Here is a 13,102-nt window from a genome sequence, read left to right as displayed (position 1 = left end):
CTTTAGGAATTTCCCATCTGTCAGACATACACCTAGAGATAAACTGTTAAGTAAAGTTGGACATCCTTGATTTGGCAAGGCCTTAGCCTTCTTGATGAGGTAAAGGGACAAGTATCTGGAAACAGAGACTGAGGGGCTTTCTTCATTTTGTTGACTGGTGCATGCAGAATGAGAAGCGTGGAAGCTGGTGCAGGCCTACATGTATGGAGGACTCAATTATGACTGGGGACCGCAGTTACTAAATATAAGTCCACCTGGTCTGCAACATTGAGCCTCTATAGATTCTGTTCTGCTGGTAGAGATGTTGGTAAACAAGACATGGGGGGACAGACAGGGCTGGAGGGAATTTGAGAAAGGGGAAGAAGGGTGGAAAAGTGGCACTAGGAGAGGAGGGGAGGGAGAAAGCTAGATGTTGGTTTTGAGATTTTGTAGTGGGGTAAGATGCAAGATGTGAAATATCCTTACATTTTAGAGGCTTAAACACATCAATAAAAAGGCAAGAAACCTGGCAGAGAGCTTTCATTGTGTTGATTCAGGAAATACACTTGAAAAAAGCTGATGAAAAATGACTGTGTCAAAACGGACTATACCCAAATATTATTAGCTTTTAATCACAAAGAAGAAAAGTTGTGGGCTGGGTATGATGCTTCAGTGCTTAATGACAAAAAAGATAAGAATCCACTCTGAACAGTATTTGGCAAAGGATGCAGAATATAAGCATTTCTAAATAAATAAATGAATGGTAGATTTATCTGTAAACAGAGGGTGGGGGTGGGGGTTCCTATTGTAAATGTTTATGCATCTAACTGGGATCAGGGTGTGTTTATTTATTTTTTATAACATTACAGAACTCCTCGTGAAATTTGCAAAAGAGCCCTTGCTGATAGGAAGGGATTTTAATCCAATGATTAGTCCAAAGTTGGGGGAAAACCACAGAGGTTGGGGGAAAACCACAGAGGTTGGAAAAACTTTGAGGAAAGAAAGATTAAAGTTTTATTGTTGATTGATTTGATGCGTGGAGAGAATCTTAAATCCTATGCACAGGATTATGCTTTTCACTATGCTCCGCATGATCTGCTATTTATAGACTCAACTGATGGGGAGTGTGTAGTCTGCTGAAATTGAGAATATGGTTTGGTGAGACCATGCTCCAATAAGGGTCTTTAATGTTTAATATATTTGATGACTCACCTTCCTTAACCACAATCAAGATGATGATGTACAATAAAAGTGAATACAAGAGAAAAAAAGAACTTATCTCAATTTCCACTTACTGAACAATATTCACCAAAAAGGAAATAACTACTAAAATGAACAAATTGGAATGCCACTCACCAAAAATATTAAATTTTTAAGTATATAACCGCATCATCAAGCTTGACAGCATGCTCCCTGTGTTTTCAAAGGGGCCACCCGGTCTTCTAATCACTTGCGGTCATAATTTTTCAATTTTTCTTTTTTTTATCTATTTTCTTTAAAGACAATTTTTGCATATATTCTTGCATGTATAGTCACTGTTTGCAATTCTCAAAACAGCTCAGTATGTATAATCACTGTTTGCAATTCTCAAATCAGCTCGACAACCGGCCGATGTTTCGCAGAAAAGACTGCTTCATCAGGAGCTGCAGTTCGTGAAAATCTAATTCCTTAAAGGTAGAACATTCCATGCAAAAATAGCACTATTCTATATATTCTCATTCAAATTTTCTTGTCAAATCAGTTCCTATATGGAGACAAAACAATGTCAAATACCATATCTTATAACTATACTTGTGTTACTTATCTGGGGTTGGCATAAAGTCAAACCTTCTAGCAGGTGAAGACTGTTCGAATTGTTTCCATTCGAAAACGGGGCACCTTCAGATGGAGATGCTTGGAAACTCCCACGCTCCCATCCTAGGCTCTGCGCTTCGCGAGCTTCCAAGCCAGAAATGCTTCTTGCATGAGCAGCACAAATTCCGGTGAAAATCCCCCTGGTCCCATCTCGTCACTGTTAGAATCAGTGTCCGTGTCTCTCGATTCCTCCAGTCTCGAAGTCCATGCAGTGGGGGGACGACGGGGGGGGGGGGGGGGGGGGACAGTGTCATCCTGGGAGACCTTTTCCACAGGGTGCGCAGTGAGGGTTGGGCTCCTTCCGTTAGACCCAGCCACCGAGCCAGACCTGCATGCAGACTTTTTAGGTTTGGTCCCCTTGTCTGAGGCCCCTTCCCCACCCAGTGCAGTGACAGGAGGTCTAAATAAGCTGACCATACACCGCAAGCCTTACAGGGTTCAACCAGAGGAGTTTCTGTCATGTTCCTCCTGCAAAAAGGGGCATATAACTCCCCTCCCCCAGAAGAAAACAGGTGCTGCCACCCAGCCCTGGTGATTCCCACCAAAAACGTCGCAAAAATCGGCCCCAGGAACGCTGGGGAGCTGCGTGGGAGGTCGAAAAAGAAAAAACAAAATGGCCACTGCGGTAAAAGTAGCTCTGAGGCAGGGGATCCTAAAAACGTCCTCGGAGGTTCTTACCAGGGCTGAAACACTCTCCCCTCCTCTTCAGGGGTCTGCCTGGCTCTGCACCACCGGGCAGACTGATTTAACCCCGGGAGCCGCAGTGAACAGGGAACTTGGAGCCGTTTTTTTTTTTTTGGGGGGGGGGTTTACACAAAAACTAACTTCTAGTAACAGAAAAAAATAAAGCCTAAAGCTAAGAATAATAGAAAAAAAATCCCCAAAGGGGCTACTTCCCTGTACCGCAGACACTTTGGGGGAGCTTTCGGGTCGCTGAGGGAACCAGTCCCCTGGCTATCAGGGAACCTGGAATCACCTGGGCAGGCTCTACCTGAGGGATGGCCCAGACACTGAACCTAGCACCTCAGGGAGCAAGAAAAATCCATCTCACACAGAGCTGCAGGTATACACGACCACCATCTGCTGGAGTCAAAAAATACTGATGAACTGCAGCTGGCATACTTGGGATACCAGTGCCTCGAAGCTTTGTTCTCTGACTCCATCTGCTGGTGATCAGTCCCGACCCACTGGTCGGGACTGATCTGGGTATGTACAGGAAACTGATTAACCCAAATGAATATAGCAAATCATTTTCTGTCTACGACACCACAGGTTGCTCTATAGACAAATAAGCAGAAGTGAAATCTGAAGAAATATTTTGGTCATAAATGTCAAACTTGTTCTATTTCATCATATTCAGTGCATTCAGAAAATATTCAGACCCCTTCACTTCTTCCACATTTTGTTATGTTACAGCCTTATTTTTGTCCCTCCTCAATCTACACACAAAACCCTATAAAGACAAAGTGAAATCAGGTTTGTAGAAATTTGTGCAAATTAATTAAATAATAATATATATGCTCATACTACTGAATGTGCCATGCAATCCACAACGTGACCGTCTAGTGGCGTGGAGTGCTCAGTTCAAGCGGTCCTCTTCCTACTCATGACATTACATCATGGGCAAATAATGGTTTATCAATATTGTGAGGAGGAGAGAGTCTGAAGCTAGACGTTTCACTAAACAGGATTCCTTACACATCACGATACCTTTCATTGGACTGATAAACGAATAAACTGAAGATGATACAACATTTTTGGATTATTCTTACTTCTGTTCAATAAAAGATATTGTAATCTACAATGGCTAGCAAAACTCTGCTCTGTTTTCACTAAGCTTTAACAGAGAGGCTGGCTCCATGGTTCAGGCAGGAAAACTGTGGCAGAGAAACTGAATTTAAGTTTGCTGTACATCAGGGTTGGCAGGAGGGAAGAAGATTGTCACTAACGCTGCAGTCTTCAGAGGAAAATACCTTCTGATCCTCAGCGCAGCCAGAGTACTTGAGGCACATGGATTCTCAGGTGGGGTTAAAATGAGGGCAGAGGATGGGAAGGGAATTAGAAATAAATTTAAAAATAACCACAACCTAAAAGCAGTAGCTATGGGTGAAAAATGATGCTATGTAAAATCCCAGCACATCTTTCCTGGAAACCATAGCCTAAGAACACAAGTCTAATTTTCATACAGGGATTTTTAGCAGTTTTAAATTTAGTTTATAATAGTGAAAAGATATTTGAACATTAATCATCTTACTTCTTCTTGTATCCCACCAGTTGCAGTCAACTTGCTTCCATCAGTAATTGTTAAAATTATTGCTGGCTCCAGAAAAAAGGGGTTTCTTCCCTATTAAAAACATAAACAAACCATGATTGATAACCTAGTTTTCTGGGTAGCAAAGGAAAAAATTAACTTTGATACAAATAACGCAACTAAGTTGGTGTGACCCTCTATTTACTCCAAGAGAACTAGGACTTGCAATATATATTAAGGTTGTATTTAAAAACTGGTATTGTGTAATTCACATTTCTGTAAGAAAACTGAATGTGTTTGTATGCTGCAGATTCTAATTTTACATGGTTCACAGAACTGTTCCACTGCCTACCATTACAGAGCACTACAAAGAAAGGAGCGGCACAGGAAGAAGGGAGAAACAGAAAAACCAAAAAAAAACTGAAGTGTTTAAGAGCAAGGTGGGGAGAGGGTCTGAAGACCGAGCAACACCACTAACTGGGTGGGAGGGGAGGAGCTACAAGAATAGATGACCTATCCTCCACGGAAATAAATAAATAAAACTGCTCAAATTCGAGCCCTGAAAAAAGAATTACTAATGAATGTGAAAGTAATGATTGTGCAAGTAGGTCCAACATGTTCTGACTAGAAGTATTATTATTGCCTGACCCCATCGTATTGTTGATGAGATGAAAGCCATTAAACAACTTTCTCATCTGCAGTTACTAATGAGAGCCACTAATGATACTGGAGGACATAATCTTTATTAATCTGCATAAAAATAAGGTTCCAAGTTCAGATGGAATTTATCCACGGGTTTTAAGGGGTGAAGCCCTTGCATAAAACATAAGAACAACGTGGGGCTTTTTTCACCTACCTTCCCCTCTCCCTAGACACAGAATTGGAGTAAAGCTTAGGCGGATCAGATCCTTAATCTTTAAGACACCCTCACACTGTAGGCAGGTGCTAGAATATGGATATATAACTCATGAGATACCCAATTCTAAAACCATTTGTGTCAGTGTGCTGTGGCCAAGGTGATATCACATCGCGTCAGCTGCAACATAATACTCCATTGCATCAGACGAGATGATGTGTCACCTCCAACCTCAGGATCTCTGGGACATGTGCTGAGTCAGGGGCCAAATTTCCTGATTTATGTGACCCATGTGAAAGAGTTACATGTTCACAGGTACTGCAAACGGTTCTAAAACAGAATCCAATAACCAGTCAACAGTAAGCCAGACTTCTAATCTAGGAAAGGTAAATAGGAATTAAGGAAAAAACGGCTAGTAAGATGCTTAAGGGGAAAGGAGAACTAACAAAAAACTAACATGGGTTCAGAAGTAATCTCTAGATCATCAGCCTGGTGAGTCTCTTTGAAAATACAGGCACATCTTTAGATATGGGAAACAAAATTTAACCTTTGCAAGGGCCTCTAACAGTATCATACAAAGTGCAAGATTATATAAATGAAAGCCTGGGGAATTCTATATACTTCTTGTTAGACGTGTTATCCAAGCTGTTTTGCTGATAGCATAAAGAAATAGGCTGCAACGCTGATTGTGATACATCCAGATCTTCTGGTAGGAGTGTATCAGGTGAATGGACAGATTGGCAGCAGGAGAGATTCCAGTGTGGATGAGTGAATGGTGAGGCATTACTGCTATAAAAATACATTTCCACAACAAAATAAACAAGTTGGGGGGTTTTGCTGGACTTGAAAATTATACTGGGCAGCAAACTAAAAATAAGCATGCAAAGTCAAGTAGCATTCACTAAGGTTGAGAAAGCTTTGACCTGTACAGACTTGAACTGAGAGATAAGGATGTTATCTTGACATTGTACACAGTCTTCCTTAGGGCCATACTGGCTTCCACACTTCCAAGGGAATATTTAAGAACTAAAAAGGGCCCATCAAAAGGAAAAATAGAGGAAAGAAGGATTTGCCTTGTGAGATACAGTTTTTCAAACTAGGCTTCTTTTCCTTAGAGAAAAACACTAAAAAGAAACAATTACATTCTACAAATACAAGAATCTTTAGTGGAACTTAATCTAGAACTAACAAACCAACCCCTAGATTCATCAAAATGCTATAACAACGCATGGGTAACACCTGTAGTAAGGAAAAGGGGCGGGGTGCGGTAAACTTTTCACACCCTGCGAGATTGGGGGGGTGGGGGGAAGGCGCCTATTTATAAGGAGGCCTTAACTATTTATAGCTCTGTAAGAGGGCCAGCTAATAGCTTGAGGTGAGGCGTTGGCAATGGTTTAGGGGCCAGTTTTACATGCAAAGTGAGACGTATGAACACAGTACATCTCTCCGCCCCCCTCCCCCCCAAACCCAAAAATGGCCGAAATGCAATTTGCAATCTTTAACACAAATCGCATTACAGCCATTTTGGGCATAGCTTAACGCCAGGAAAAAAGGTGTAGTTTTTTCCAGCGTTAAAAACTTGCGATATTGACCCTCATTTTAATTGATCCCACCCAAACTCTTCTCCAATCCCAACCCTTCAAAAAATTTGCATTCACACCATGCGGTAACACAATTATCGCATGCATTATTAAAAGCTGGGTTATTTCCTGCCCTGAGGTCAGAATAATTGGCCTGTAGTTAACCAGCCTATTCTCAACTCCAATTTGTATTATGAAGGAGGGTTGCCTGCCTATCCTCTGGAATTTCTCCAGTCTCCAAAGGAGAAATAATCAGAACAACCAGTGGAATTGCTAGAACCTCCTTGACCTCCCCTAATACCCTAGGGACAGTGGTTCACAAACCTGTTCTGGGGACCCTTGCCCAGTCAAATTTTCAGCACATACACGACTACACATGAGATAGATTTGCAAGCATTACCCACATTGCATGCAAATTTATCTCATCCATATTTATTGGGGCTAGCCTGAAAACCCAACTGGCTGGGGGTCTCTAAGACGTATCCAGTCTGTCCCTAGTGTCTTCTCTACTTTCAGTTTTGCTAGTTCCATGCAAATCCACTCCACATGTACTTGTGCCATTTGCTCCTTCAACCCTCTTTTTGGTGAGCAATGAACAAAATTATGTTTTGTAGTAGTGATTTGTCATACTCAACATATTCTCTTTTCACCTCTCAGTCTCCCATCTCTATATTTCCTTTAAGTAAATATCTTAAAAGTCAACTTGCCTTATTGCCTTAACTATTTTTCATTCTGTCTTTGCTGTCCTGCTCTCAGTCTTTCCAAATATTTTCCTTGTTCTTTCCTCTCTCACATCCCTTGTGCCTTTTGAATGCTAATCTCCGTCCTTACCCTTTCAGTCATCTTTTTTTTATAACATAGGGTTTTGTTTTTTTCCTATTTTTACATACTTCCCTAGTCTAGAGATGTGTTGCTATTTTCAATTAGTCCACTGCTGTTCTTCACTTAGATCAGAACTTCCCAAATCTGTCTTGTGGACCCCACAGCTAGTCAGGTTTTCAGGATATCCACAAGTTAATGCAAATTCATCTCATGCATATTCATTGTGGATATCCTGAAAACCCAACTATTTGTGGTGTCTCCAAAACAGGTCTGGGAAGACCTACTTAGATCCTCCAACTCTGTCAGGGTATCTATAAGGTAGCTCCTCCCTCCCCCTTCAAGAAAGTTGGTGATCATAAAGTTCAGGAACCTCGCTTCTGTATTATCCAACTCTGCTTTTTCTCTTACATTAAATCATGCTGCCAAGTGACCACTTAAGCACAAATTGATTCTACTGTGACAATAGAAAATATTTGCATGCACCAGATCTAGTACTTCCCTCTCCTTTATGGGTTTCGATACTAGTTGCCTGAAAAGCACCTCTGAAGGGAGTCTTAAGATCTCCCTACTTCTGTTTTTGCAGTGAGGATTATCAACTGACATCTAGCAAATGTAAATCTCCCACCAGCAACATGCCCCTCCCTTCATTACACTATGGAAAAATAACATTTCAAGAAACAGTTTCATGGATATATGCAATAACATTTTTTAAATGACATCAACTTTTATGTGAGTCCTTTACAATTTAAATAGCCAGATAATGTAATTGTCCTTTTCACTTGTGAGAGCAAAGCTTAATGCCAAGCTAGGAGGAGGTAAGCCTGTGTCCTCCTCCAGGCTTGGCCTAGGGAGACCTTTATCTGGGGCATGGGGGTCAAGAGAGAAAGATAAAGGGGAGGGAACTGAATTTTTTTGGTCAGAAGATATAGGGATAATCAGTCACCTAAAAATGAGTGTGCAACCAAAGCAAACTGCGTGCATGCCTGAGCAACACAAGATGGAAGATAAGCCACGATAGGCCTGCAGTTTTATTGTGAATGCCAATGAACTGCACTGAGAAGCTGCTATTGTTCTCCATATCAAGCAATTGGTCTTAACCTTTCAATTTAGCTGGTACTGCAGAACACAAACTTGCCGAGCTTGTGGCCTTGACAAATTGCATCCAGTTACGAGGCCTAGTGCTGTTCACCAGATGTCTTCCAACTCACACCATCATCCTTGTTAGAATATGCATATAGTAAAGTACCAGCCAATGGATTGTGGTAATTTCCAGTCAATGACGACTTTTGAATCCTTTGCGTAGGCATGAAGTTCTGCTTAAGAAAAAGACTTTGGACTCACAAATTCAGGATTCTTAATACCACCTCCACACGAAGCATATGAGAATTTAATGAAGCTCAAGACTAAGCTTTGCTCAGCACAGCCCTGCTCCATTAACTTTAGAGAACCTGCCTATTGTACTGGCCAATCTTTTTCTGACAAAAGCCTTTGCAGGCCAAGCCAGCTTTTGCTCCTGTCCCCTTGTCTGCACAACTTACAGAAGCTTCTGTAAGTTCTGGGTCTGCCACCCTGAGACAGTGGTGTTTACCTGTCATTTGTCCACTGGAGGTCCAGCTAGCTACCCTCCATGCTAAGACAGGACCATGATTCTCCTGGATGACAACCCCACAACAATGGAGAGAGACAGAGTCTGAGACCACGTCCGAGGCATCTTTATGCACTTGGGATAAGACTAACTGGCTAAATTACTCATTTAAGAGGGGTCGTTAACTGGATATGGGACCAATGCAGAAAGGTGAATTCTGGCCAACACACCCCATTGCTTGCAATTCAACACTCATTTTGTGAGCATAAACTTTACTGCCAATGCAGTAAGATGTTTCATGGTCACAAAATGAGTGCTGTAAAATAGGAGTAATACTTAATGCCCTTGCATGGAAATCCCATGCAAATGAGGGCAATAAGTATTATTCCCCAATGCAGAGCAGTGCATTGGGCCGGCTGTAATTTTCTTAAAGCTGGAAACTTATCTCCAGCTCAAAGATGGAGTTACGCTTCCAGCATGGAGATGGATGATGTGTGCATGAACAGATGGATCAGATCCGAACGGCAAGCCTGAATGCCTGGAAGCTTTTGACCAAAACGGCCTAGACGACAAAGCTAACCCGGCTGCTGAACAAGCTCGATTCTACTTCTTCCCCTTTCAAAGAGGCCATCCCACAGCAAAGGGAAGATCAGGTAGAATCAGGAAACCGTAATCAGGAGAGAAGAGGTTTCTCTTCTTCTCTGGTCGCATGACCTTTCATGAGCCTGCAGCCATGCACAGCTCCTTAACCTGCAGCTCTTTAGGGCTTTATCTGGACAAACGGCAGCAGCTGCTACCACAGATTTATCTGGCAGCGGCAAGCTGCCGTAACTAGGGTCGACTCGCACCAGATACGTACAGACTTATCCAGCTAAGTGACAGTGGTTCGCCATTGCCAGATAAGTACCGATCTGTCTGGCTAAGAGGCAGCGGCTGCCGCCATTTACCTGGATAAAGCCCTAAAAAGCTGCAGATTAAGGAGCCATGCACGGCTGCGGGCTCACGAAAGGTCAGGCAACCGAAGAGAAACAACTTCTCTTTTGAATATAATTTCCCGAATCTGCCTAATCCTTCCTTTGCTGTGGGATGGCCTCTACGAAAGGGGGAGGAAACAGAATCAGGCTTGTCCAGCAGCTGGGACGGCAAAAGCCACAGATTCAGAAAAGGCCAGGCACCCAGAGAAGAAAGTAGCAGGAATGCTTGGGTGCCTCTACTCACTTTCCTGAGTTATAATCAGGCCGATACAGTACAGTGCACTCCGTAAGTAAGGGGTAAGGGGTAATAGCTGGTCAAAAACGCGCGGCGAACCCCACCGAAACTAATAGCACCCACAACATACAAATGCATGTTGATGGCCCTATTAGGTATTCCTGCACGATACAGAAAGTAAAATGTGCAGCCTAGCCGCAAATTTTACTTTCAGAAATTAATGCCTGCCTGGATGGCACAGGGAAAGTGTACAGAAAAGCAGTAAAAACTGCTTTTCTGTACACCCTCCGACTTAATATCATGGCGATATTAAGTCAGAGGCCCCAAAAGTAAAAAAAAAATTAAATTAAAAATCTGCCCGCGGTCCGCAAGACGGTCGCTCAATTTAGCCGGCGTCCGTTTTCCAAACCCGTGGCTGTCAGAGGGCTCGAGAACCAACGCCGGAAAAATTGAGCGTCGGCTGTCAAACCCGCCGACAGCCGCCGCTCCTGTCAAAAAGGAGGCGCTAGGGATGCGCTAGTGTCCCTAGCGCCTATTTTTACCACGGGCCCTCATTTGCATCTTCTTCGCCCATTCTCTCGCAACTTTTACTGAATCGGCCTGAATGTGCGTTCAAGCCCATGCCAGACACACATTTTACAGTCTTTTGCTTGCTTTTAACTCCATACCAAAAAACATGCAGACATTATGCTCTCTTTACATGAACTTGGACCTTTATTTTGCCTGATTTAAATGTCAAATAAACTATGTAAGACTAATTATTCTTTACAGAGGGGGAGCGGGATCAGAGCAACAATGTTTTTATTTTAAGCTGCTGGGAGGGGAGACTGGGGAGGCCTTTTTATAAGTCAGGAGGAAGGGTTATTGAGGCTGCAATCCATTCGGATATTTTTTTTTTGATTGGAATGGAGGGAGGGGGACTCACCTGCTTGGTGTGGAGCTCCCCCACCTCCCTTATGACTTTATTTTTATTTTCAAATGTTAACCAGCTAAGACAGCGATTTACTAAATGCAGCAAACCTTCACACAAAATAGCATTCAATATTTTTCTACTGGGACTTCTATGCAAAGAAGCTTAGTAAAAAAAAAAAAAAGGAGCATGTGAAGTTTTACTATGAGAAGTTTTACAAACCACACCCCCCCCCCCCCCCCGTCCCCATCTCAGAAGTGGGTTTTTTGGGTGAAATCTGTCCTGCAAAGCAAACTTTGTGGATATTTTTGTATGTGGTAATAGTTAATGAACTGCTTTGCTTGATTTTGCATCACAACTCAGTAACTTAATTTGAATACAAATTTTCAAGCGTTAAATTACATGTGAAATTTTACTTTACTAACCAAAAAAAAAATGCAGATGCTTTGTCTGTTAAAACATCAAAGAGTGTATGCTACGTAAGTAATGCACACTCTGCTGGTTTTGTGTGCAAAGTAGCATAGGCAAAGCTTTCTCCTTTTGGTACCTTGGCCTCTAAATTTGCAAAATCTAGCTGAAAATTTAGCTAAAGATAAACAGTTACATTTCACTTGTTATCTCTCTGTTGCTCAGCAGCTTTTTGAAAATTTGTGTCATCTGCCAAAAGCAACCCTTTATACTAATCCCGCTGCAATATTGCTCAAAGATATTTAGTAGATCCAGGCCCAGAACACAACCATGAGGTAACTTCACTAATCAACTCTACCTTTGGTTGTCTACCAGGCAAACCACCTTAAGGCCTACCTCCAGGCTTATTGGTTTCTTTTTGAGTCTATGTAGCACAATACTGAAATGTTTTCTGAAATCCATGTATATCTGGAAATCCAGTGCACGTCCTGATCTAATTCTCTGGTCATTCGAAGAAACTGATCAGATTTATTTGCATGAAGTCCCTCTAATAAAACTATACTGCCTGGATCCTGCTAATTATGCTATTTTAGCACTTTGAAGCTCATTTCCTTTAGTAGAGTTTCCATTAAATCTTCCCATTAAGGTTAAATTAAGCAGTCTATGGTGTCGTCCCCCCCCCCCATTCTTTTCCCTATTACCTCTTTTATGAAGATGAACCTTATCTGCCCTTCTCCAGTTTTATGGAACCACTCCCATCTTTAAAGCTCAATTGGAAATACCATTGAGCAGTTCGCTGAGCTTCCTTAATATCCCAGGATGTATCCCATCCAGCCCTAGCTTTGTACATTTTTAGTTTTGCTAGTTCCATACAAACCCTCTCCATCTGGAGAGGTGGTATCTACTCTGCTGTCTAATGTACTCTTGCTAACTATTGGCAGTCTTTCGCCAATCCCTTCTTCAGCTAACATTTCTCCTTTTTTTTCTCTTTCAATTCCATCTCTGCCCTTCCTCTTTTTCACTGACGTGCCTGAAAAAATAACCTCTCCTTGCTAAATCTTCAAACTAATCTTTTCCACTACTCGTACCTTAGCCATTCTATCTTCCTTACTTCTCTCAGCTTTTCTAGATATTCTTTCCTGTCCTCTTCTTGAGCTCCTTTGTACCTTTTGAATGCTAGTCTTTTTGCCCTTATTATTTGAACCTCCTTAGAAATTATATTGGTCCCCTTTTTCTCTTTTATTTAGATTTTTTAACATGATTTGTCACTTTCTATAGTTCCTTTGAGTTGAGTCCACTGTTTCTTCACGTCACAAGGACTTTCCATCTTGTCATTGCCCCATTGAATGTCTCCACCGTTTTAACATTGCCAATACTCTAGAAGTCCAGGATTCTTCCTTTTGTGTACCCTCTCTCTCTCTGCCTTTGCTTTTACATTAAACTACACTGTCTGATGATTTCTTGAGCTAAGGTGACCAGCTCCCTGGATATTAGAAACACTTTCCCTTTTTGTACCAGGCTCAGTTGTCACCCCCTCCCTCATGGGTTCCATTGCCAATTGCCTAAGGAGAGCCTCTTGAAGGAAGACTGTTCTCTCTGCTTTTAATTTCGCAGGTGATATATGTTTCAGGTCACCTAGAGCAAACTA

The 13,102-nt window shown here is 42.0% G+C and overlaps 1 protein-coding gene across 2 annotated transcripts in view; it reads right to left on the bottom strand.

Annotated features, from left to right (window-relative positions):
- The window catches only part of INTS6 (integrator complex subunit 6), a 185,674-nt gene that overhangs the window by 127,426 nt on the left and 45,146 nt on the right, over nucleotides 1–13,102 (bottom strand). For both annotated transcript variants that reach the window (XM_029602804.1, XM_029602805.1), the window contains exon 4: nucleotides 4,088–4,177. In XM_029602804.1, coding sequence (XP_029458664.1) covers nucleotides 4,088–4,177 — 90 coding nt within the window. The remainder of the gene's footprint in view (nucleotides 1–4,087; nucleotides 4,178–13,102) is intronic.

Source organism: Rhinatrema bivittatum, chromosome 5 (assembly GCF_901001135.1).
Source record: "Rhinatrema bivittatum chromosome 5, aRhiBiv1.1, whole genome shotgun sequence".
In the NCBI taxonomy this organism is placed as follows: Eukaryota; Metazoa; Chordata; class Amphibia; order Gymnophiona; family Rhinatrematidae; genus Rhinatrema; species Rhinatrema bivittatum.
The sequence above is the reverse complement of the archived record's forward strand: the minus strand, read 5'-3'. Positions and strand labels throughout refer to the sequence as shown.